Source organism: Tauraco erythrolophus, chromosome 27 (genome assembly GCF_009769465.1).
Source record: "Tauraco erythrolophus isolate bTauEry1 chromosome 27, bTauEry1.pri, whole genome shotgun sequence".
NCBI lineage: Eukaryota > Metazoa > Chordata > Aves > Musophagiformes > Musophagidae > Tauraco > Tauraco erythrolophus.
Window position 1 is genome coordinate 4,299,429 of NC_141491.1, and position 25,508 is coordinate 4,324,936.

At 44.8% G+C, this 25,508-nt stretch overlaps 1 protein-coding gene across 1 annotated transcript; it reads right to left on the reverse strand.

Moving 5' to 3' along the window:
* Window positions 1–259: 259 nt before the first annotated feature.
* NUDT3 (nudix hydrolase 3) lies at window positions 260–23,899 on the reverse strand. The gene is given in 6 exon segments (XM_086627468.1): window positions 260–840; window positions 843–917; window positions 1,832–1,916; window positions 2,688–2,732; window positions 10,831–10,941; window positions 23,750–23,899. Coding segments are annotated over 6 exon segments (507 nt in total). The 5' UTR covers window positions 23,849–23,899; the 3' UTR covers window positions 260–748.
* Between the last annotated feature and the right edge of the window lie 1,609 nt (window positions 23,900–25,508).

Consider the following 25,508-nt stretch of genomic DNA (forward strand, 5'->3'; position numbering starts at 1 on the left):
ATGCATTGGCGGAAGCTGTAGGAGAAGCACAGAGCCGCAGGGATGTCTGCAGGTGATCAAAACTCTGCCCTCGACTTCAAGTGTCACTGCACTAAATTGGAAGATACTGAACGGGGAGTAAACTGGCCCAGCCACTAGCACTGTCACAGAATATGTGTTTTTAAAAAAACAGAACAAAAGGCAAACAGATTAATTATGAACCCTTTTTTTCAGAAGCAGACCAGGATTAAAAAAATTCCCTCAAAATTAAAATGTTAGATTCTCCACCTAAAAAAAGTTTTATACATATGCGCTGAAAGTGACCACCACACAGGTCTGAACAGCACCTTACAGTACAGACTAAGACTTAAAGAGCTGATCTCACATTTGAAGTCTTTTAATTTAAAAAAAAAAAGTGTGGCTATGGCTGGGATGACACAAACGGGACACTTCAGAACACAAGGCAGAGGTGAAACTGGCAGCCTCGCTCGCCAGGCCATGGAAGCGTTGTAACGGGAAAGGGGCACTTCATGCACAAAATGTATTTTACAAAATACATATCCAAAAAAGCAAAAAAAAAAAAAAAAAAAAAGCCAACAAAAAAAATAATCCCACCTTGCACTAAATTGCAGCACTCTCAACACTCACTCTGCCACAGGCTGCTGCCCATGCCTTGTTTGATAGAGGAGGCATGTGAAAAAGGGGAAGGGGGAGGGAAATCCATGTTTCAGTCTGTTTTCCAAAATTCCTCTCATAGGGATGTCTTCAGTCATCTGATGTCAGACACGGAGCTCTCAGAGTACGTCGTGGTCATGACAGGAGTGCCGTTGTTTGCCAAACAACCTTGCCTCAAGGTTTCAAATAGGAGGCCTGCACTGGTTTATGATACTGCAGAACTTCTATGGCATCTTCTATCTTAAACCATTCCCTTTTCCTTCCTGTGGGTAAAAAGAAAAATCAGTAGATGCAACAACACAATGTTATCCTTTCTATTTTAAAACATTGTAGTTGATTAGCTTCCAGTCGTTACCACGTGTGCTAATGCAGCAATAATAATTTCACTGGGTTGCAAAAGTGCCAGTTCAAAAGACACTGGAAATTTTCTCTCTGTATTATCTGATCTTGAGGGCTACCCACTCCAAACACCACAACGACTACTCCTCTATCCCCACGACAGGCATTTGTTTAGGGCAGTACATCCACTGCCCAAACAAACCAGTCTTGCATTTCCTAATTTAAAAAAAAAACCCCACATTTATTTTGCATTTCTATTCAAGTCACGCTCATTTTTAAGACAACCCACAATGACATGCACCAACCACCACCCCAATTTCAATCAATTTGCAAGTGAACCTGAATTTTTGGTGGACAGCACTCATTTCTTAGTCTTTCCATAAAAAACTCCTCCATACACAGCTTGAAGAAAGTCAAGTTACAGGTGGTACAGTGCTACTGACAAACCTCATGCAGAGCAACAGGTTGGCTTTCATTTCAGAATCTGATTTAAAGGCAAAGATTTCAAAAGATAACGGGGAATGATGAAACCACACTGCCCACATCTATTTTCTTGTAGTCTTGGAAAGGACACCTCTCATGCTCTTTGCTCAGCATCTTGAAGTGCAAGAATTAAAACACAAAATTGCTGTACAGCTGAACTGACTTCTCTTGGGCCACGGAGGTCACAAAAGCATCGATGTGACCACAATTTTTTTTTTTCCCAAGCAACCAAAGGACACACCACTGCAAACTTTTCTCAACCACTCTCACAAGGATTCAGCTGCCAGAAGGATCCTAAGCTGACGTGTTCTGTCTGCATCAAACCAGTTATTGCTAGTAGGGACAAAGAGCTTACCAATACTGACAGAGTCCTCCCAGTCTTCCAACACTTCTGTGACGATAAGTACGTAAACATATGTCCTGTGTTTCCTGTCCCGATTCTAGAAAGGAAAAGGAACAGAATAACAACAGAGCTACCAAAGCAGAAAAGGCAGGTGGGCACATGGTGACTGCAAGTCACTACGACGCTGCAGTACCTCATGTGCAGTTTCTCTCACGTTATAGCCGTTCTTAAAAATCGTTATGTTTTAAATGAGAGGTCTGAAAGCATTAATAGGGATTGCAGCCAAAAATCTAGTTCCTAATCCGTAAGGCAGTATTTGGGGGATGGATATGCTTACAAATCAGTTCCTCAGCTGGAAAAAAAAAAACACAGGAAAGATTTTTATCTATTTCACACAACTCTGAAATAGTTAGTGGGGGGAAAAAAAAAGCACCTGTAAGAAGAGCTCTGTGTGGTACCTGTTGACTGTGCATCTCTCTAGTGTTCGTCAGGTGCTGCCACACTCCTAACAGGAGCCCAGAGGCTGCACCACGTTGCAGAGGGCAGTTTGGCAAGGGGTGACTGCAGGTGTAAGAACAAAGGGGAGCTGCTGCTCCCCAGCTGGTGGGTGGCCTTTTGTGGCAGCAAGAAAGGTGTGAGGGCACTGAGAATATGCTGTTACACTGTGTGATCACCAAAGACTTCAAACTGAAGGGGAGATGGCAAACGATCATTATCCCTGAAAAGATCCACATGCATTTTTATTTATTTGAGAGTTTTAAGTTTTCCCTCAAACAAGTTACCTAGTTCACGACAAACTGGGAAGTGATTTTTACTCCAAGACAATCTTTTGCATCGGAATTTCACAGCCTCGATGTCTGAAACTTACCTCAAAAATTCCCACTAATCTTCCTAACGTCCCTTTCACTCCAGCCTATGAAAAGTTCAACGAGAAAAAAAAACATGGTTAACAACAGGTCAGTACATATTTCCTTATTTGTGTGCAGGAGCAGCTCCTTTAGGACAGGAAGCAAATGCTGTAAATTTCTGTTAACCTGAAAACAACATGGTCACAAGAAAAATGACACAAATGTATCCTGAGCTCTGACCATGCATGCATTCCCAGAAATTTTTCTTCTTTTCTATATTCAAACCATTTTGGATTCAATCTGGAGGAAAAACCAATTATTTGATGAATTACTAATTGCGTACCGGTATACCCTGAACGACCAGAATCTCCTCTAAAGGTATTACAGTCTAAGCATGGATAAAATTTGCTGTCGGGTTTAGCAGTTTTATCTCTTTAAAATTATAGTTTAAGAAAATAGCTTCAAAGTATGTATTAAACATCCACTTAGACCACCAGAGCAACAATACCAGGTATTGCAGGGACATTCTGCACACACTTGAAGCAAGCTAATATAAGCATAAAATACTCCTGACGTCGTAACGTGGCCTCTGCAACAGGAACAAGACTATTTTTGACACACCACAAAACGCAGAGTGCACTGAAAGAAGACTTTTGCATCAAGCACAGACACAAATCCAAAGAAGATCTAAGCAACGGTTTTGTCTTCTATCTGAATACTACTAAGGATTTACTCACTTGATCTCATTTGCTGTCACTTTTTACACATCCACTCACCACTGTGGCTCAATAACTATCTCCAAGTGCCGTTTCTCGCCTCGCCTTGCTGGGACTTGCATCACGCGTGAATGCAAAACGCCATCCCACTCTCCTGCCCCCTCCTTCTTTTCCCCAGTAATTCACATTCCCTTCTTTTCATGACTGTAAATGGCTGGACCTCAAGTGCTACAGACAAGATGAGATTTGCTCCGTGACTTAACTGGTCTGAAACAACACAGACAATCTGGCATACGACACAGCCACGGCTGGAAGGTAATTCGGCTGTGTCTCTGGCAGCTGGAACACATCCTGACAGTTCAGGAAAATAGTGTCTCTGCTCTTGCAGACAAGACATATAGATCTGATTATGTCAGGCTTTCATTTTTTTTAATGATATGTTTGGGTGAGGGCAACTAAATATTTAATGCTCAGATAGATTCTCTGTCCTGAACAGCTGAGATACACCGTTTCCTGCTTGTTCAGCTCCGAACAGTCATACGCTTTCAGAAGGAAGAACTTCTATTAATTAAAAGATTTTCCTCATTAAGTTCCTAGCCTACTGAATGAAAACACAGAGATACCAAACAGTACAGCCCGAGGACACCTCACTATTGCTTCTAACGATAGTAGAACTGCCCCAAGAGGAAAGGGTTTGTAGCTCCCTCTACTACAAGCATTCACAGAAATCTGTAATTCCTTCTGTAACGTGCTCCCTGAGCTTTACTTCTAGGAGGGAGTTTGTGAGCTCCATCTTTTATGTTGGATTTGGATGCAAAACGTATTGTCTCCTCAGGGTTTCTGACATTCTGCTTGGCCCATAGGTGGGCCACTGACTGTTAACCACCAGGCTATTTCTGGAGTGGAACGGCAATTCCAGGAAGGTCAACGTACACGTGTGTGCGCGCACCAGCGTGGCCAGGACAGATAACTGGGTCTGACCTTTGTGGATGAGTGATTTCCCCCTCATCTGCAGAACTGTTGGGGCTAACCTGGACTAATCTCCTTCAAGAGTGAACTGGAAGGCAAACAATTCAGATGTATTTCATTCTAAGAACTCCTTCAGGAGCCTTGAATGGTGGGCTCTTTTTTTTCTTTTGTTTGGTAGATAAGCAACCATATCAATCAGCCAGCACAAACACAGAGAGGAACACAAGGCTTCCACCTTCATAACATATGTACACACATAAATATATTAAAAGGTGATGTGTAATCAAATGTTTCAGGTAAATAACTGTCTTAAGCCAATTTTCTTCACTTGTTCCTGAAGAATGATATTGAATTTCTGCTCTCTTTACGGACCTACAGAGGTATTTAAGCAAAACCCAGGGATGATGTTGTGAGGGTTTAACGAACTCTCAAGCCTGACTAGAAACTAATTTATCTCCAGACAACTAGCCAGCCTGAAAACTAAGCATGAATTCTGCACAACCAGCCTCCCAAGTAGTTCATCCCCAGCTCCAAAAACTGTGCTCGAAGCAACAGAGGCAGGTGAGAAGCCCTTCCTTCTGTTCTGGTTAAACAGAGATGCGGCCGAAACATACTCTGCCTGCAAACCAAGACCGTCCTTCTCCGTTCTGCTTGGTCTTGCCCTCTCCAAAAAGGCCCAAAAAGCGACGCCAAGGCAAACATGTGCTGTAGGAAAATCACGTTGAATTGTCATCAGACAACTCGATTGAATTTACCACATGCAGTAGTAAATGGTGACATAAGTAATGGTCTGATTCAACAACCATGGGCTGAGTTTATAAAGAGAGTCCTTAACAAAGACTGCCAAGCACATCAACCATTACGTCCTGCAGACCAGTGGCTCTCTCATCCTGTTTTACTGGTACAGGGATTTTAAAGACAAAATATAGGACATGTAACACGTTGGATTGGATTGCTATACACCTGTTTTTGATAAATCACTTCATTCACACACAAATAGGAAAGTCATAGTCTCTGCACAACCACGTACTTCGTTTAATGGAACAAGCAAACATGGAATTCAGTGTCTCACACAAGTTTCTAAAATAAAAGTTGCCCAAGACACCCAAGAAAATAATCTATAGCTGTTATCACTAACAAAGAAAGCTATATAACAAGCAACAAAACTGCTAGGCTCCTCTTTGGGCAAGCTCCCTACTTCTTGCTTTCCTACAGGCCACCCCCCCAGCACCTTCCCGACTCATGCTCACGGCAGGACGACGAGCATTTTCTTGGAAAGTTGAAAGCATAGTCACGGGCTCATCCAGGATTGAAGCTGGATCTAAATCTTAATTTGCACCAGATGACTCAGGAATTTTCTCCTTGGTAGTAAATGGATTGAGAATCCTCCGCCCTCATGGGCCACGCCAGTGCGTGTCTGGCAGAGACAGCACGATTTATTTGGGCACATGGTCCCCCACCAAGCATCAGAAGTGCTGCAATCCTCAAAATACACGGAGCCCGTGCTGCAACCCTCAAAATACACGCACATCCTAGGAGGACACTATTAACCTATCAACAAGGGGTAGGAAAGCACCAGCACCAACTGCTTCATCCGCAGACGCGAAAATAAAGCAAATCAATCCGATGACAGTGCTGCCCAGGGAGAGGCACACTCAGGTGTAAGAGAGGACAGACAGGGAGAGGGCAGGAGAGGAAAAGACAAGAGTGCATGGATGTCACAGCGACAGCCCACTGCCCCAAACCAGCACACGGCTTCAAACTGCTGCCGCGCACCCGCAGGGGTGGGCCAGGCGCTCAGGACGAGGAAGGAAAATCTGGAGGAAATGAAGCTTTACTAGTTCTGCTGCTCATGGAACAACTTGTTTTAATAAAGAAAAATCACTTGAGACATCCAAGAACAGCAGGTTCAGGTTTCAAAGCTGAAAATAAGTTGGGGTCAGATGCAAAAAGCAGCCTGCAGCAACACCATCTGTTCCTAGGGACAGCTTTTATTTCCTTCCATCTGAGCTAAGGAAAACGTGGCTTGGAATTTCAGCTATTTTTCTTTGCTCTATTAGGCTCAAAGCCTGCATCTACTACAGATTACTGCTGGGCAAGAGGACTGTGGTGAAACACCCAAATCTTTGCTCTAATACTTGCAGTACTGAAGGTAGTAAATCACACCCACAAAGACAGCCAGCTTAGACAGTTCTAAAGGCGCCAATTACAGACCTGCCAGGCAAATTTTCTTGCTGTCTCTGCTGTGTCTCAGAGAGGGTTCTATTTATTCATTTAATTCTTTACTGCCTTGCAACTGATACATGCTTTTACGTTTGTGAAACAGAAACGAAACACCATGACGGAGCGAAGAACTTTCAGACGCTGCACTCATTTTTATGAGGTTTGAGTACACAGGGTAAGAGTGGACCAAGTTCACTGCTGTCTATTTGCACTGAGTATTACTAAACCTAGGAAATGTTCAACACCATCATCTCAGTCACTCATCCATGGTCCCTGCAATATTTAAAACCAAAACAAAACACTTCCTATTTTAGCGCTGAAAGATATCAATATTCATATTCTAAATTACTATAAAAAATACACTAAACATTCTTTATAAAGCATGCTTAAGAGGGGAAAAGAATGAAAAAAAGAAAAAAAAAGAGGTCTAGCAACCAGATCAAAGTACTATCACGATCAACTATTTTTGATATCGGCATCAATTGCCTGTTTGATCACAGATCAAGCACAACTTATCCGGCTTTTGATTCTCATGAAGAAAGCACAACTAACACTCCCGTAATTTTATAAAACTTGACATTTACTAAGTATTTAAAGGTCAGGATGTGAAAGATGCTGTAAGTGCAAAAGAAATGCCTTTGGGTTTAACAGATGAACGTGGAGGCTTTTTTCAAAGTCTCTCCATAAGAAGTTTAATTTAAGGCATCTATTTCTAAAACATGTTCTTCAGCAGTTGCTCACACCCATAAAAAAACCCTCTTATTCCTAACATAAAATTAATTCTGGGGAGAGAATGCAACAGCGAAAAATCCAAGAACGAAGAAGCAAAAAAACATACTACACTGGTGCTACTGACTGTTTTCAAAGGGCACACACCATTTTTCTAGAAGGTGAACCCTAGAACGTACCTGGAGTTTACAGCTGTATAAGGCTGACTGCGTAATTTTCAACAATCGGTCAGAAATAAGTGGGTTTATTCTGAAAAGGTTGAGCTCATTCAGATTAGTGTGCTTGTCTACTGCCACTTGGTCTAAAAACAATGCCCAAGAACTCAAGTCACTTCAAATTTTATGCAGACAACAGTGTTGGTACTTGTCTCCTTTAATACTTCTGCTGGTACAGATACATACAGATAAGGACTATCTCAAACTGGGACAAGGACTTCTAGCTCAAACTGGGACAGAGGGATCACACGTTTCACTCAGAATCCACGTTTCATTTTCAGAACAGTCTTTTAAAATTTTGGAAATCAGAAAGAGAGAAAAGTCAGATTTCTTTACATGACAATTATTCCAGCAACGAGTCAAACAGATACGTGGTAAAACTGAAACATGTGAATGCAGAAGTTTGCCACAACATAAATTAGGTTATGGTTTAGGGAAGCGTATTTTAAAAAGCAAATGCATACCATGCAAAAAAGAATGAATTGAGAAAAACCAGCCCATTGTAATCTTGAAAGGGTAATGAGTCCTCCCAGCTCTTCCAACTGTCTCTTATTAGAACGGAAAAGGCATACCAAAGGCAGTGAAAGAAAGTCCACAAATTTCTTCCATGACTTTATCCAGCACGCAAACCACCTTCTTAACAACAAAAATTACTTTCTGTTTATTGACACCAAGGAAAGTGGATTTTCCCTTTCCCAACACAAGCAGCAGACTCTACCTGCCCAGCCAACCTCGCTTTCCTCGCAAGGGACAGACACGCCTGTCCCAGGAGAGGAGCAAAGCCCTCAAACCTACTCGAAATCGGCGTCAGCTACAACCTACCTGAAAAAGCCCAGCTTCACACGGCCGGATGAACAGGGATACCAGTTAGCACGCACGCCCGCTGCCCAGCTGTCTGCTAAAACACCTCCTCTGCCAAAACACCTCCTCTGCCAAATGGAGAGCACAGGCTGAGAAACTGGGTGCACAAGTCCTTTCCAGCGTTACGGCTGTCACACAACCAGCGTCCCCCTCCCGCACGCGCATCCCCAGCACTGTTTTACAGCAAACAGCTGGCCGAGCTTAAGGCAGTTGAATCAGAATCATGGAATGGTTTGGGTTGGAAGGGACCTCAAAGATCATCTAGTTCCAACCCTCCTGCCATGGGCAGGGACAACCTCCACTACACCAGATTCCCCTAAGCCTCATCCAACCTGGCCTTGAACACTTCCAGGGAAGGGGTATCCACAAATCCTCCGGGCAACCTGTTCCAGTGCCTCATCATCCTTGGAGTGAAAAATTTCTTCCTTATATCCAATCTAAATCTCCCCTCTTTCAGTTTAAAGCCATTGCCCCTTGCCTATCACTACACGCCCTTGTAAAAAGTCCCTCTGCAGCTTAATTGATGTAAATTGTGATCTCGCGTGCGGGTCGCGAGCCGCACACTGGAACACGAGCCTGGCTGAGGAAGGTCTTGCACGCCTAAAAGCTCGCCCCGCAGCCTTCCACCCGCGTCAGCTACCCTCATCACCCGCTGCAGGAGCGCTCTAGTCATTTTAGACACAGGGCAGGCTGCTCTAAGCCTTTATCGTTACAGCATCTGCAAGCTCCATTTCAGATTCCCACCCTGCCTTCCCACCACACTCTCCCAGGTATCGCGGAGGTTGGCCGCCGGGATAAGCCTGCTGCTTTTGGGGCTCTCCATGTTTAGTGTTTGTGGAGTGGTGCTTCGCTGGGAATGACTCAACCCTGCCAGGCTGCCACAGTTTGAATTACATTCCCGTTCGGCACCGGTCCACGTGAGCGAGGGAACACCAGCTGAGCGAGCAGGGATTATCTCAGCCAGCCCAAACCAGTTCCTTCGCTGCAGACTGAGCCCATGCCAAGGCTCCCTTCCAGCCCCCGAGCTGTCATGGAAAGGGAGTGACTCTTCCAAGGCGCTGCCCGCGGAACGGAGGGTCGATACAGATTTATTTTAAGGATTTGAAAGGCGAAGCCATATGCATCTCCCGAACGAACCCTTGACTTCTGTACCAAATAACTTAATTATTAATAACGATTGGGTTGTAAAGCAGGAGTCTGCAGCTAAAAATATTTCTATTGTTCTGGTTAAACTCACTTTGGCTTGTAATGTGTTTGAAAGATTGCCCAGTTGCTAAAAAAGCAGGAGCTGCATTACAAGCTGGAAACAAAATTTGCAAGCAAAATCCCCAGTGCTAGAGGGACCTAAAGACATTTTAAAAAAATAAACTTTGACAGCGTAATCTTTCCTATCTTTCTGATAAACTGCTAGATTACAGAAACATCCAAAGAGAAACACACAGCTCAGGAACTGCCACATTACATTAGTCCAGAGGCCCAAATATTCAGCATTTTGTTAAGACAGCAGCAGGTACTTCCAAATACTTCAGCGAAAAACCTTCATATACCAGACAATTAAATAAAGCAGCTACTGGAGAAGCTTCCTCCCAAGTCCCATCAATTAGCTCTTGATTTCTGTTCTGCAGCACAAAGATTTATAACCCTCTTGAAAGCGTTTTTAATCCTGCCTTATATAACTGTGAACCTACTTGGTCATCCATATATAATTATCTAATCGTTTCTGAATCCAAGCATCTCTCCCATTCGATAATACTCAGAAGTGAATTCCAAAGACATGTTTTACATACACGGCAGTCAACTGCCATTTGCTGGCTTTAAATTCTTTATGAAGAATAAAATTGTCCCTCCAGCCCCATTCAGACCATTAATCTGTTTGATCTGCTACTTGATCCCCTTTCTGAAACAGCTTCAAGTAAAAACCAAAACCATGAACACATTAGGAATTGTTACTTATAATTCTTAGGATCAATTTGTCTCATTCACATAAAACTCAACATATTTATTAGACCAAACCACACTGAGGTCCCTATATTTGGCGTGTCTTTAGTGGCTCATAAGGTCTTATTTCTACCTTCTACCCAAGCATTAGATAGCTCCACAAAAGCATAGCTGTTTTTTGAAGTCCTCTTATGAAACCGTTCTTCATCCAGAGAAAACAAAATGGAAAGTATTGTCATATGGACTGAAATGACTAGTCTAACTTTATCTATTTTCAGTTTAAGGTATCAGGTAAGGAAAAGCTCATTCCGACTGAGAGGCCTAATTACATTCCTATGCTATCTTTATTTAGGACTCCAGTTTCCCTCCCATGTATGATGTAGATATCAACAGGGACTCTATACTCCTCTTCACCTTAAGGAAAACAAGCAAGAGTGATAAAAAATTCCCAGAGCCTTGGCTAAGAATCAGCAGCAAATGTCCAGGAGCTCCCGTTCTCATCAAGCACTCACCTCTTCACAGACTTCTCGCACAGCGGCCACGTTGGGCTCCTCCTCGGGCTCCATGCCACCCCCAGGGACAATCCATCGATCTGGATGACGACTACTGCTAACCAGCAGCACCTGCAGAAAGTAGAGCACAGCTCATGTATAAACTCAAAGCAACGGTCCTTCTCAGAGCCCAGCTGAAGAGAAGTTGTCTTTGCATCTCTCACACCTCCAAACACAACAAACAAAACACAAGCCAACGCGAGTCCTTGAAAATCGTCCACTTTTTCCAAGACAATTTCCTTAGCCTCCTCCAGGCAGCTCTGCAAACTACATTATCGGTGACATTGAGGCACTCCAACACTCCCAATTATTTCAGTCATTACTTTCTCACTGCTCCAACACATCGCAGAATAAATTGTGCCTCTGCATACCAAACCAACAATTTGCTATTTGATACAGCATCACGATACTTACAGCGTAAGAGTTCACTGTTGTACCCAAAGTCACTACGTAGCCTTGACAGCTTGGGGTACACATCACGCAACGACGTAAGATGGCACAGAAGCTGCTCACAGCACCTTCACCCTTTGCAGAAGTAGGTTGATTTAACTTTGCCCTCTCTGCTGTGACACTAGCCACATGTCCAAGTCAGGTAACTGCTCACTAAAATATTGGCGTGCAATTCTTTCAACAAAGACTTTCCATTTCCCTGTCTGCCTCTTCTTTTGCAGCAGGTACCAAAGAGTTCAGCTCCGGAGCCAGCACTTGGCTAGTTTTGGTTTAGACAAGGTTGTTCAATGAAATATAAGCCAAATAGAAGCCTAAATTAAACCACTTCAAAACCCTACCAAAAGGTTGCATAGGCGGACAGATTTTTTTGAATCAGGAAAATGGTTCAGCCATGTTCATCCATTTTCAAAAGAGTAACTTTTCATAAGCATGCTTTGTGGCAGTTTTTCTCAAAACACATTTTATTCCAGCGCAATTCTGCTCTGTATAAGTTCAGTTTTTGTTTTGTTGTCCTCTAGAAACAAAAAAAAAAAGCTAACTAACAATCTCAACTGCCTAAAAATTTTCCCAAATATCGAGACACTGTGCTTATTGAATCTACTTGCAATACATCCATGAGCAGAGACGGAAACTAAAAACAAAACTAATACTGTTTTTCAGCTCTCTAAACAAAGCTTGTTCATTAGAGTCATCATGCTATACTTCATCATTTCACTGGCACAAAGCTCAGAGCCAAACCGACTTGCTCCAGAAACTTTCCAACATACCAGTCCAATTAGGTTACAGGCCAGCTGTAACAGTTTCAATCAGACATTTCAAAGCTAAACTGTGCAAGACACTAAAATCCCAGGCTTTACTGTGTAAATGTTGATTCACCAGTAGGATATAAAAAGATTTGCACTAATTATCAAGAGGAAACCTACCTGCAGAATTCAAAATTAAACTTCAGAAACAAAAACAAGCCTAAGATTTCCAGGGTTTCCCAGATCTTCTATCTTTTGAAAATTCTCATTTGCCAACCGACCACCCTGCAAAGTGGTTTTTCGTTTTCCAGGGCCACCCAGATCACACCTGCTCAGCGCAGGGAAAAGAGGGTGGCCAACAGACTAGAACATGCCAGGGTGAGGAGACATGGAGCAGTCGTGGGGGTCCAAACCACAGCTCTCAAACCAGGAGCAGCAAAGCTTAAGGCAGAAACTGAAGGGAGGTCACAACAAACATTTTGGCAACTGCTGGTCTAACCTTTCCTAAGTCTGGAACCTCGGTGTTCTCAAGTGTCAGCAATTTTCTGCGGATCCCACCAATAATAATGTCCCAAAGCCTCCTCTTCCTGCTTCCCTCAGAACCCACATCTCAATCCTGCAGTTCGAGAAGAAACATTAATTATCAACCAAGCCCACTTAAATCCCTGAGCACTCCCAAACTGCCTATTGAATCAAGGCAATTACAATGCTTACTAGAAACGAATTAAGCTGAATGGGCTACCTTAATTCTGCAGCTTCCCAATGGAGATGCTTACTACCTGACCCATCTTCTGGCTTTGGCTGCAATGGAACAGCTTGTACTTCATAGTAACATCCCGTGCTGTTTGGCCTGCTTCAGGAGGAAAACAGAATTCCTTTCCCCCAGACATCCAATCCATATAAAACACCATCAGTAAGCCATGCCTAAACAGGGAACGTAAACTTCATCCTCTGAGCCTTCAAGGCTCACTCTCGTACCGTGGGCCGCCACCAGCAACCACCTCTGGTTTGCCACTACTGAGCCACTGCAGGCTCAGCACACACGCACTCCGCTGACCTCTGCCTCTTACAGGAGTTTTACTTCGTCCTGACTCGTTACCAGCACTATACAGAGAAAAGCTTGCACTGAAATTCCTAACGTGAGGTCAGCAGGTGATTCCGAGGATAAAGTTAAAAGAAAAGTAATGGACATTTCAAAAAAAACGTTTTCTTGCCAGGTAAGGAAGCAGCATCTTTGTCGTTTCCGATTCCAATCCAGAGTCCGAGCCCAAAGGGGAAAAAAAAAAAAAAAAAAAAAAGGATTAAAAAAAGCTGCAGAAATAGATCTTTGAAACTCAGCACAGCGCACTTCGTGCCGCTGAACTCCTGCCACCTTCCACTTGTGAGAAAAAGTATCTGCTGAGAAAATCCCTGCACAAAGACTTCTACAGGAAAGCCTGCTGGACTGCTCAGACTAAGACAATGCTTTAGCAACACACTAGTAGGAAACTTTTAGGTGTAAACAATAGTTTTAGGCAACTAAATTAACTTCAGCTGCTCTGGTAGTTGAGAGCTTTCTAAATAGAATTAACATGAACAACCCTCGCCGGGAAGGAAAAACCTGTCATTCTCACACTTTAATGTAATCAGACTATTTCCTGTTTAATAAAAGGAAATCCCATCAAGAGAGAGCAGGAAACATGCCCTACAAGGTCATTATTTTAAAACAACTTTAAACAGGATATTACTACCAATGAGCCTTCCCAAGACAAAGGCATCAAGTTCAAAACGAGGGTGAGACACGGTTGTGTTTTAAAAAACCACACATCTGAAAAAAACCCTGTGTCCCAATATATGCAATCCATTCAAAGGGATCAGGTAAAAAGGCCATTATAATCCAAATCCGTATTTTCCCAAGGCAACATCATTCAGATATTTTACAAACTGCCCCAAAGCCAGTAAAACGAGATCTGCTGAAACACCACCTCTCTCTGAAAAGCATTAATATTTGGGCGGAACAGCCTGAATGTTGTTTCCAAGATGAGAAATACATTTCCCAGCACAAACCTCTTCCCTTTGACAGCTGGACAGAGGAACACAAAATACCTGGAGAAGCGAAGATACCAGCTGAGCAGGTTTGTACTTCTGTCACAACAAGGTCAGGTTTTCTAAGTTTCGGAACAAACAGGTGAGAGAGCACAAGGCTAAATCACACCAAAAATCCAAGACAGAGAACTACACCTTCATTTTACAACATAACATGTCAAAAATGTTATTCAATTGCTCAATTAGATCGAACATTTTCCAACACAACTGAATTCTATAAAATAAAGAGTACAGTTGGGTTTTTTTTAAAGGACTGCTTGGTAGCTCCTATGCCCTGGACACCTAAATTTTTGTTCATTAACTTCTTTATTACATAAAAGCGTTCATTCGACAACATACTAATGAAGATATTTTAATCAAAACAGTAATTAAAAATACAGCAAAAATTACTTACTTTTTAAAAATAGGCCAAAACACAAAGGAAGGTTGGCATTTCCATTTTATTCTTGCCAGGCAACTGTGTCTAAGATGGCTACTGAGACTCTTGGCTTAGTAGGGATTTTGGGAGCAGATTTAGGAGCCAAGTCTTGCAACCTTTTTGGAAAAGCATTTGCAGGTATCGCATCGCATGGCCAAGTTCTGTTTTCCAGGATTTGAAAGACAATTATGTCATTTCCAAGCAGGGAAATGAGCAACACAAGCCGCTTGGGCAACGCACAAGGCAGCCCTGGAGCAGCTCTCCCACACGATCAGTGAAATAAGAGAAAGGTTAGAAAAATAAGCAAAGTTTGAAGTCTACAGCAGGGGCTCCGTGGTAAGCAACCTTCAAAGCAGCATGCAACCAACCAAACAAAAAAAAACCCAAACAAATTTAGAGCTGCCTACCAACTTTCCTCCAGAGGAGACAGGAAACATCTAAGACTGCCTGCACCATCACACGCAGAGCCAGGAGCTCCATGGGAAAAGGGGAAAAGAGCTTGCCACCAGGATAAATCTGGGAGTCCCTGATACAAAATGCTGACCTTAAAACAACCTAATTACATACAAATCTGTTGTATTCATATCAGGGGTTTTTTTTCCCCCTTTTTTTTCTTTTTATTTTCCCCAGAAATAACGGTGCTCTGCAAAGCAAAAACTGGGCAACCAAAATAAGGCAGAGAATTAACTCTCACTTAACAGAAGGGAGATTGAGGGATTCCCAGGTTCTTCCATGCCACGGTGGATTTAAACAACCACCACCCATAAATAAAACAAGAGTAGCTCCACCATAAGGAGCATGATCATTCCTAGAAAGAGGCTCCACAGAAGCATCACAGCAAAGATGAAAAGGGCTACAGCATTATTAGAAGCCAGGCTACAACCTCACCAGAAAACAAGCTGTGAACCTTCCAGGCTTCCAGGAAAAGACAATCCCACCCACACACGCCAGCCTAAGGACAATCAAGCTGGCAGACTTGGTAAGAAACAGCAGAGAAGATGTTAAACACTCGGGTTTTGGCCCAGCCAGCATCCTGCTGCCAAAAGGCAATCTATAGCTCCTGGCTACTGAAACAGCCTCTGCGCCTTCTTTCAGGTTTTCCATCAATATTAAGCCACAAAATCATGTATTTTGCACAGCGACTAAAGCACAAACCTCCTGACGTCTAAGCTCGTTTGCACTTGAGCGTTATTTATCAGAACATAACACGTCTCACAACACGCTGTAGTGAGACTGGTGGAGAAGATGGCCGACTCCAGTGCTTTGTACAATCTGCCTTTGTTTGAAAGTTTCAATTTTATAAGAGTCTCTGTATTCAGGAGTTTGGAGCTCAGCGCTGCGACTCTCCGAAGTGCCCTATGACCAGGCAGGATATTGCAGCCGCTGCAGTTCTGTGCCCAGCATGATAAAGACCTTGCATGTTTTACCCAAAGTTAAACGTTCTCACGATCCCAATGTATTACTGCTGCCGTACTTCATGTTTTTATATCTGACAAAACTGGGATCTCAGTTTGATCACATCGAACCATCTTTACCCATTAAGAACAGCTGACAAACGGAGCTCAAGAGGAGCAGGAGGGGAAAAAGAGGCACTGTGGTTAGCAAAGCCTTGCAAAAATTAATCTAATTGACCCGTCGGGAACACAGCCTCGATTGCACTACAACACAACATGCATTTTAGCAACAACCCCATGTACCAGTACAAGTTGGGACTGAAATGGTGGGGAACAGCACAGGGGAAAGGGATCTGAGGGTCCTGGTGGACAGCAGGATGACCATGAGCCAGCAATGTGCCCTTGTGGCCAAGAAGGCCAGTGGCATACTGGGGTGTATTAGAAGGGGTGTGGTGAGTAGGTCCAGAGACGTTCTCCTCCCCCTCTACTCTGCCCTGGTGAGGCCGCATCTGGAATATTGTGCCCAGTTCTGGGCCCCTCAGTTCAAGAAGGACAAGGAACTGCTTGAGAGAGTCCAGCGCAGGGCCACAAAGATGATGAAGGGAGTGGAGCATCTCCCTTCTGAGGAAAGGCTGAGGGAGCTGGGTCTCTTTAGCTTGGAGAAGAGGAGACTGAGGGGGGACCTCATTAATGTTTATAAATATGGAAAGGGTGACTGCCACGAGGATGGAGCCAGGCTCTTCTCAGTGGCATCCAATGATAGGACAAGGGGAAATGGATATAAGCTGGAACATAAACATGAGGAAGAACTTCTTCCCAGTAAGGCTAACAGAACACTGGAACAGGCTGCCCAGAGAGGTTGTGGAGTCTCCTTCTATGGAGATGTTCAAAACTCGCCTGGACATGTTCTGGTGGGATCTGATCTAGGTGGTCCTGCTCCGGCAGGGGGATTGGACTAGATGGTCCTTTGAGGTCCCTTCCAACCCCTGACATTCTGTGATTCTGTGATTTTGCCAAACTACTAACACAGGACGGTCTCAACACATATGCCAAGGCTTCCACCTCTTGCTATTCAGGGCACGTTCCGAAGTTAGCACATAGTAGTACCAAGTACAGCCTGTGGTCAGCCAGGCTACAGCCGGCTCTAACGTGACAATGTCTTTAGGAAGACAAGGATACACACAACCTCCACAGCAAGCCACAGGAAAACCCTATCCTGACCACAACAGCATGTCCTCACTGTCCCTCAACAGCACATGATTCCTCAGACAAGTGGTATTTTTGCACACACACCCGCACCTTGCATAACACAATTTAACCTACAAAGCTGCACCTAGAAACTGGAAGCAGGAAATTAATGATAGAAAGGTAGAAGGGGAAATTATTCACACTACAGAACCCGACAAAGTAAAGCACAAGTCTTGGAAGAGGAGTAAGAGGTGAGCTGGAAGAAGTTCAAGTCATTTCAAGCATTTGGATTGCACCATAGAGGAAAAAATTAAGAAAATCATGTTGGTTTTCAGGCCACTTCTTAGAATAACAATAATAAACCATCACGTACTGCACCGCTACTCTGGCTTCCAAATACCACGGGTCATATTACTGTTGCTACAGTTTTCTTGTGACTTTAGAGCGACTGCTTAACTCTTACTGAAGAGCACCACGATCCGGAGTCCTCTCCCTCCATCAAAATGATGCTTTAGATAACCCCAAAAATTATCTGCAGCATGCCGGGACGGAGAAAATGGCTGGAAGGGCTGAACCAGCAGCCGCCTGTCCCAGAAGCCAAGGGCTGATAAGGAGACACTCCCAGAGAAAGACTCCCAACCCGATAACCTGTATCTGCCTGTCAGACCAGTTTGTTGGCCACTCCGTACTTACACAACTCGTCCAGACTGACTTTTTCCAGAAGGAATGCTAGCTTTTAAACTGCCTTTTTTTCTAAAGGGAAATGAAAAATTTGAAAAATGGAATATTTTGGTCTTTTTACACAAACCAAATGACTCTCGGTGTCACTTATTGTTTTGATTAACAAGTCCTATTCATAAAATAAAGCATTCAAAAACCCTACAGCCACGAAAACTCTTGAGAAGCTTTTCAAATATAAGGAGTTAATTCCACCCATAACATCACTATATGTTATTTACACAAGCAACCACCCAAGTCAATTCGAGTTAAAGTAGCATTCATACCACGGGAAGCATCTTTAAACAAACAAACAAACAAACAAAACATCCACCCAGTAGGTAACTGTATCCCTCTGAATTTCACATGTCAACGTGGAATTTCTAAGAACAAAGAGTTAGTGTGTGCTATCCATCGCACAACAAAGACGGCTACAGAGACACAAATTCTGTTATAAACACGCACAAAATTTGGAAGATCCTTGACCAGTCTGTGCAGTCAGTCTCTCAGCTGGACGGAGAAAGAACTACTGTTTAAAGACACTGAGTACCTGCTTCCCACTGCTGGATATTATATCTGAACAATGATATTTACTATTCATAAGGTAGAATTATGAGTTTCCTAATTTTGCTCTACTCAGTTCTTCTGGGCGACCCCATCGCAAGGTATGCAAGCCAGGACAATTTTCCTTATTTCAAAAAAAATAATGATAAAATCCAATGATCGTTTCCTTCGATTGAGAAGGGAAAGAGTGTTTTTTTCCAGACCTTGAGAGACCATCCATGGAAAGATTAGGTCCTGTGGCAGCAGTCTCAGTGGGGTACATCCCCCAACTGCTCGTACCTGCCTTCATGCTTCGACAGCTTGTCTGAAGGGTGCTGAGATGAACCAAGTCAGGGAACTGACCATGAATTTTAAAAAAAAACGAGGAAGACGGGACACAGAGTGAGGAGAGAAAGGCAGGAAAACCAGCTACAGCCTGTGCTCAGGCAATACATGAATGTGAGACGACAGGGATTTCCGAGAAGTGTTATGCAGAGGAGAAGAGACAGCGGCCACCGCTGTTGGGTCCTTCTCAACGAAGCCAGGGGTACAGTACGCTCTCTCCTCTTTCCCTATCCATCACTATCCCTGACCCGCAGCAGAACAAAACTGACTCGATTCTTCAGTTTCACACCAGCTTACAGAAATTCCTGTAAATTAAGTGAAAATTTAACAACTTTCATTCTTTTGTAGTTTGGGCCCATGGAATTGCTTGTAAAACAGTTTATGAAAGCTGCCTTTATGAGAAGGCTAGAAAACACTTTTTAAGATGAATGCTAGGTTTTGCAGAGGTTTATACTCTTGCTTTTGGAGAAAACTAGCTACAAGCACAACCGAGAGGGACAGGAGAAGCAGAAGCAAGACAATTATCTCTAAACTGGCCTATATCCTACTGGAGATGCGGTGATGTTAGGAACAGACAGGGAGAACTTTATTTGGTTTCAACCACAATCCTTTTATGTAGTTGAGGGGATCGTTCAGAGTCAAGCTGAGCCATCAGAACAGAGATTCTGAGACTATATTCCATGGAAAGCATGATGATCATATGATGCTGGGCTCCCTTTACATCCCAACAGTGAAGTGCCCCAAGTGGTTTTAACTGTTATTATTTTTATACTGGAGCAAACGCTCAAAGGATGGCCCGGGAATATTGTGTGATCACCGGCACAGTCCACAGTTCAAATTTGAGAACTGCTGTATTGCATCGCAGCTTGGTTTAAAACTGACCCCGGAGAAGCAAGAAGAAAAAGGCTAGTTTGCATGCGAATGACTTTCCCCAGCCGAGGCCGCTGTGGGCTACACAAACGTAGCTTTTGGTGGCCGTATGGGCTTGGCGCGCTCGCGGGGCGGCGGAGCCAGCGCGCTCACCAGACGCCGCGTGAAAGTTCTCTTTTCTCATCTCAATATAGACTTCATTCACCATTGAGAAAAGACTACCAATCCTGGATCTTATTCTTCCCAAGGCATTTCCTCCAAAAAAGCCTTTAAAAATACCAGTTGTTAACGAGCAGCTTGTCCTTTCAGCAGATACAATGCGGGCATGCTTAAACCTGCAGCTACACCAGCGCCGGACTTAAAGCCACATGGTTCCTTGTTATTTCTGCTCAAACATAACACAGAGATGCTGCCACTGAGCAGCCTTCCATCTGCTTCATGATAGTAAGACGTTAGTGAAATTTTCTGGAACATTTCCTCATTGAAACAGCTGGTCTGCACAAACAACACTTGTGTTATTTAAAAATAACACCAGAATAGCAATATTGAGAGTCGCCAACATCACAAGCGGGAACACGCGTGACTTCAGAGAGAGCACAAGACTCGGGATCTCCTGATCCGCACACTCTCCTTCCCCACTCCTGCAGGAGCAGCAAACATCAAGGGAGTTTACTCCATTGGGAAAGATGAAAATGGGAGAGTCCTGGCGTTCCGTGGCCAAAAGGTCCTTTGAAGTCTGTTCACACTCTCTTTGAATTAATCCTGGTGATTGCCCTGTTCTCCCTCCTGCCCAAAGAGACATTTATTAAACACCACAGATAGAGATTTTTTCCCTTCACAGCCCAATTAAGAAATGGATTTTTTCCTCCGTTTGAGATTCGTGTTTCAATGAATTCTCCCTGTACTGCTTTTTAAAGGAATACACAACAAAGACATCTTTTCAGACACCATTTGGTCTTCCAAAACCCTTCCAGAGCTTCTTCCATGTCCAAAAGCAGTAGCTTTCAAACACAATACAGAGAAGATGTGCTACCTCAAGTAGCATAAGGAAAAATTAAATCACTTAAAAACTAAAAAAGAAACAAAGTAAGTGTTATTATGTTAAGACTCTTTATTTGCAAATTTAATGCCTAACCAAAGACATGCTGTTTAGCAATCTCCATTGACTGCTAAGATTTCAAAGAAAATCAAATCAACCAACTGAAAAGTTAGGGAGTAAACACCTGAAAAGAAAAAAGTAGCCTCCTCTGTAGGTGTAAACAGAATTTTTCTTATTTCTTCTTGTCCATTCACAAAATTGTTAATTCAGGAACTAATCAGGGGTTCAAAAAGAAGGAAAAAATGTTTTTTAAATTCAAAGCAGAAATGAAGAAACAAGACAGGAGCTAAGATCTACTATTTCTTAAGTGTTTAAAAGAAACAGTAATCAGAAATAGCCAACCCTAGAAAAAAACAATACTTTAATATAGAAAGTTTAAATTATTTACCAAAATTTTTTTCTTTTCTTTTCTTTTTAAACAGTAAGCTTTTAATAGATCTTTAACTCACACACTTTGGTTCTGTTTTTCCCACCCCTCCCCAGAAAGGCCTTTTAAATAGATCTCAATTTGTGTTTCAATAGAAGTAATCAATAATAAAATATGTTAGTAGCACAAAAAAAAAGTATTATTCTCCAAGAGAAAAACAAGAAATCTTCCACAGATGTTAAACTATATAATTAAATGTGCACTGATAACACCTTTCTCGTTATCAAAAAAGTGCAAGTAGCAATGAGATTAGACAAGTTGACTTCTCTCAAATTAAAAGTTTAAATAAATGCCAACAAATGAGAATTCACTTAAGAAATAATCAGAAAGAGAAATTAGTAAAAATCCAAGTTTCCTGCTTGTTGATTTCCATAATCAAGACAAGCACAATTTAATCAGTTTCTAGGCCTTTTGGCTACGAGCAGGAGCAGTATCGGTGAAAGGAGTCCATTTTGGTGTGTATGAGGTTAGCACGGTGTGACTCGACAGTAACTTTCTCAGATGCATTTATTGCAGAAGTCCCCTTCACGACTGGCTATTGCAGCAGGTGCAAGAGGTGAGCACACAGGATGCAGTTTCAGCTCTGTGTTAAGTGTACAGACATCATCAATAAATGTGGTGTTTGAAAGGCTGCGTGATGTCCTCGAGAGGTGATTCGAAATAAACCAAAAGTGTAATTCACTATTTCTGTGGCTCACTTACACACGTGCATGTACCCATCAACCTACATCCCATGCTGCATCATTTACAAAGCAGTTGGTGCTCCTCGATGTGTCACAGGACAGTACAACACCCCACCTGATTTTACTGGGGAGACCAGAGACAAGGCCCAACACTACCAGTGACCAAAGCTGCAGTGAGAAAATGATGCTCAAGTGAGAACCTCCATTGCCCCGATGCACAAAAAGTTGTCCAGAGCTTCGCTTGCAGCCTTTGCAACAGATCCGTGGAAACGACAAGGCACAATTAGCACAGGCAGACAGCCACCTCAGCTCCTGCCTTTGAAACTGGAAACAGATTTTCCTGCTCTAGGTCCTCCCTAGAAACTAAAGCCTCAAATTGCACCAACGAAATTTTCAATCCACTTAAAGTCGTTGCGAGCCACGACACAGACACAACTTTGACATAAAAATGGCTTTAAAGCTCAACCTTAAACAAACCAAACCAGCTTAACCTACACTGAAACAAATTTGTCTTAAGTTAACATGCCTCTAGAATGAGTTGACTTTTCCTTCTTCAACCATCCTGGGTCAGTACTGTGAAACTGCCACGTTAACAAACCTTTGTGTCACCGACACCATTACGAGCTCTGGACACCAGATCCCACTGGCCTGAAGACGTAAGAGACCACCGCCGTGGGGTAAGCTGGAGCCTGTGTGACACTGCAAATTGAGGAGCTGCAAAATAAACACTTAAAAACCAGTCAAAAGCGGACTGCATCAGGTAGCTGTCAAAATTACATTTCCATCTTCAACCATGCTGTAATTGAACGCGGCCAAGCATCTAACTCCTGAGAAAAATTACCACATTTGCCTCACAAATTGTGTAAAATCGCATCAGGAAACTCGGATGCATTCAACCACCCGTGCTGATTAGCCCCAGTATCATTACACAATACAATTACATTCTTCTTCAGAGTTAGTTCAAACCATCATAAATTTCCTGAAAGTCAGTGGGAAGGACCAAAACATACTGTTTTCATTTCAGACCATTTATGCTCGAAACGTTGACACTCTTCACCATGACAGCACAGCTACAAAGGGTTTGTCAAGCCTCCTTCACCACGTTAAATAATAACTGAATGGTATGCTAATTTACTTTCCTCCAGTGAACTGTCTGCATTCCCTTCCGATTTCCTGTAGCTACAAATATGATAATCAGGAGAACAAAGACTTTAGCACAGCCACTCAGGAACCAGTAAATGAAATGAAGCATGCCTGACTCCAGAAGCAGCAAAAAAAGACCTGCAGCCTAGCTTGTCCTAAATAACACAAGCCCGCGCTGCGAAAATATGAAAAAAAAAAAGAATAGTGAAAAATGCACATCTGGGTAAAAGTTTCTCTTTTTAACTTCAGGGCCGACACAACCACTCAGCAACGCGGCCGTCCCTAAACTGACCGATCTACCTTTAATTCCCACTTCCTCCCAGCCTCTCTGGACAGCAGCTCCTGGCACTCCATCACTCCCCTTTTATCCCAGTGTCTTTTTATAAATCCAAGGTCAGGTTTCCTCTCCCATCTCATGTGATGTGCTGGACTGAAGCTCTGCCAGCGTGGTGGGTCCGCTCCACTGCCAAATCCCACCCCGTGCCACAACCCTCCTCGCCAGCCTGTCCCACCACCCCACGAGCGTTTCATTCCGCCTTATTTTCCTCACGTTTAGCGCGGAAAAACAAAGCCGGGGGAGAAACACCAACTTTCCCAGCGGCACTTAATTGCACCTAAGGGAAAAAAAAAAAAAAAAAAAATCCCGCCGCAACCGAGTCACACCCGCGCGGCTGCGGGGGCGGCGGGCGCTGCGCGGGGGTCTCCGGCCTCGCCCCCAGCCCTGCCCCCGGTGGGGGGGACATGCCCCCCGCCGGCCGCGGCCCCCGGCCCTCACCTCCTCCTCGCTCTCGCTGCGGAAGCACAGGCAGGCCGCCCGCTTCTTGTAGCCGTCCCCGTCGTAGGTGCGCGTCTGGTTAGACTTGAGCTTCATCATCCTCCGCTCCGAGGGGGCGGCTGAGGGCGGAGGGGAGGCGGGGGGAGGACGGCGAAGCCCGCGGCCTAGAGGGCGGGGGCGGCGGGGGCGGGCAGGGTAGCGGCGCCGGGAAAGACCCGCCGGAGCTCCCGCGAGGGGCGGGCGGGGAAGGACGGAGGGGACGGGGGGGGGGGGGGGGGGGCCGCCTCCCCGCGATCAGTCTCTTTCTCGGTCTCGCTCTGTCTCCCGCAGGCCGGGAGCCGCCCGCTACGCGCTGCCGCCTTTCGCCCGCCTCATCCCTCCCTTCACTTCCAGCCTCTCCGCCGCCGCTGCCAGCGCTCCGGCCACCGCCGACGACGACGACCGCGACGCCATCTTGGGGCACGCTACGCAAACGGCGTAGAGCCGCCGGGCGGGGGAGGCGGTGGCTGCCCCCTGCCGCTTCACGGCGCGCCCGCCACGCAGACGGCGCAGCTCGGCTTCCAGAATCGCTCCCCCCCGCGTAGACAGCGCCACCACGCCTCCGCCTCCTCTCCCCACCTCGCCGCGAGCCCCCTGCGCCAGCGGCGCGGGCCGCCTTCCAGAATAAGGCGGCTGTTCGTAAGCCGGCAAGCGGCTGAGTGCTGGGGTGCCCTGGCAGTTACGCAAAAGGCGCCGGGGCAGAGCCGGCCCCCCGCGCACATGGCTCCGCTTTGACAGCGGCTCTACGCAAAGCGCGCAGACGCCGCGGAGGGAGGCGGCGGGAGAGGGCGGCTTACGCCAATGGCGGAGCGCGGCCGCGGGGATCCCATTGTACCGCGCGGGCGGGAGCGGAACAAAGCGGGGGGCGGCGGGGCGGGATGCCCTCTGCGTGCCGGGTGGCCTCAGCCCCATGGGCACCAGCACCGAGCCACCTCGCGGGGGGCACCTGCAGGGTCCGCCCACTGTCGCACACGCTCCTTGCTCCCCAGGAGCCTTTCGGGGCATTTCCAGGCTCCATCCTAATGGCACAATGTCACTGGGCAGCCTGTAAGCCACAAAACGACGCCCCAGGATGGGCTATCGTCAGCATCCCCCCCACTGCAAAGACACCCGCATGCGGGGCTGGGCTTGTCTGCAGAGCAGCTGCAGGTGAGAGGGGTGCCAGGGCACGCCCCGGCCCCACACGGGCTCAGCAGGCAGTTTTGGAGGAAAAAAATGGAGGAAAACCCTGGCAAAGGGTTGAGTACTTCTCCGAGCAGTATTTACCCTGGTAAATTAGTATTTACCAGTTTGGCTTCAGCAGCCTGGTCTCTCTGCTCCACACCAGGAGAGTCGAAAACAGAGGGTAACCCACGAAGCCTCCAACATCTCCTGACTCTGTACATGGGTGGGATAAAAGGCTCTTTGCCAGGCGTGTATCCCACTAGGGAACATCCAGAAAGGAGACACTGTTACCAGCCCTGCCTCTCATCCGGCAGCTGAATGCTCACAAGCTTTGAGAGGATGAGGATGGGATCTGTTCTCTACTACACACAGAGCTCCCGTCTCAGGCTGGGCAGACTGGTGGGTTAGGAGACTTGTAGGAGATTAAAAACTCAGAGGCGATACTTCCTGTGTGGAAGAGTCTACTTAGACTGGGGTTCTTCACCCCAAAACAAAAGCTCATTTGGATCTTCCCTTTTAATGAGTCAAATGTTCTTTTAGGAGAAAAAATTTAGCA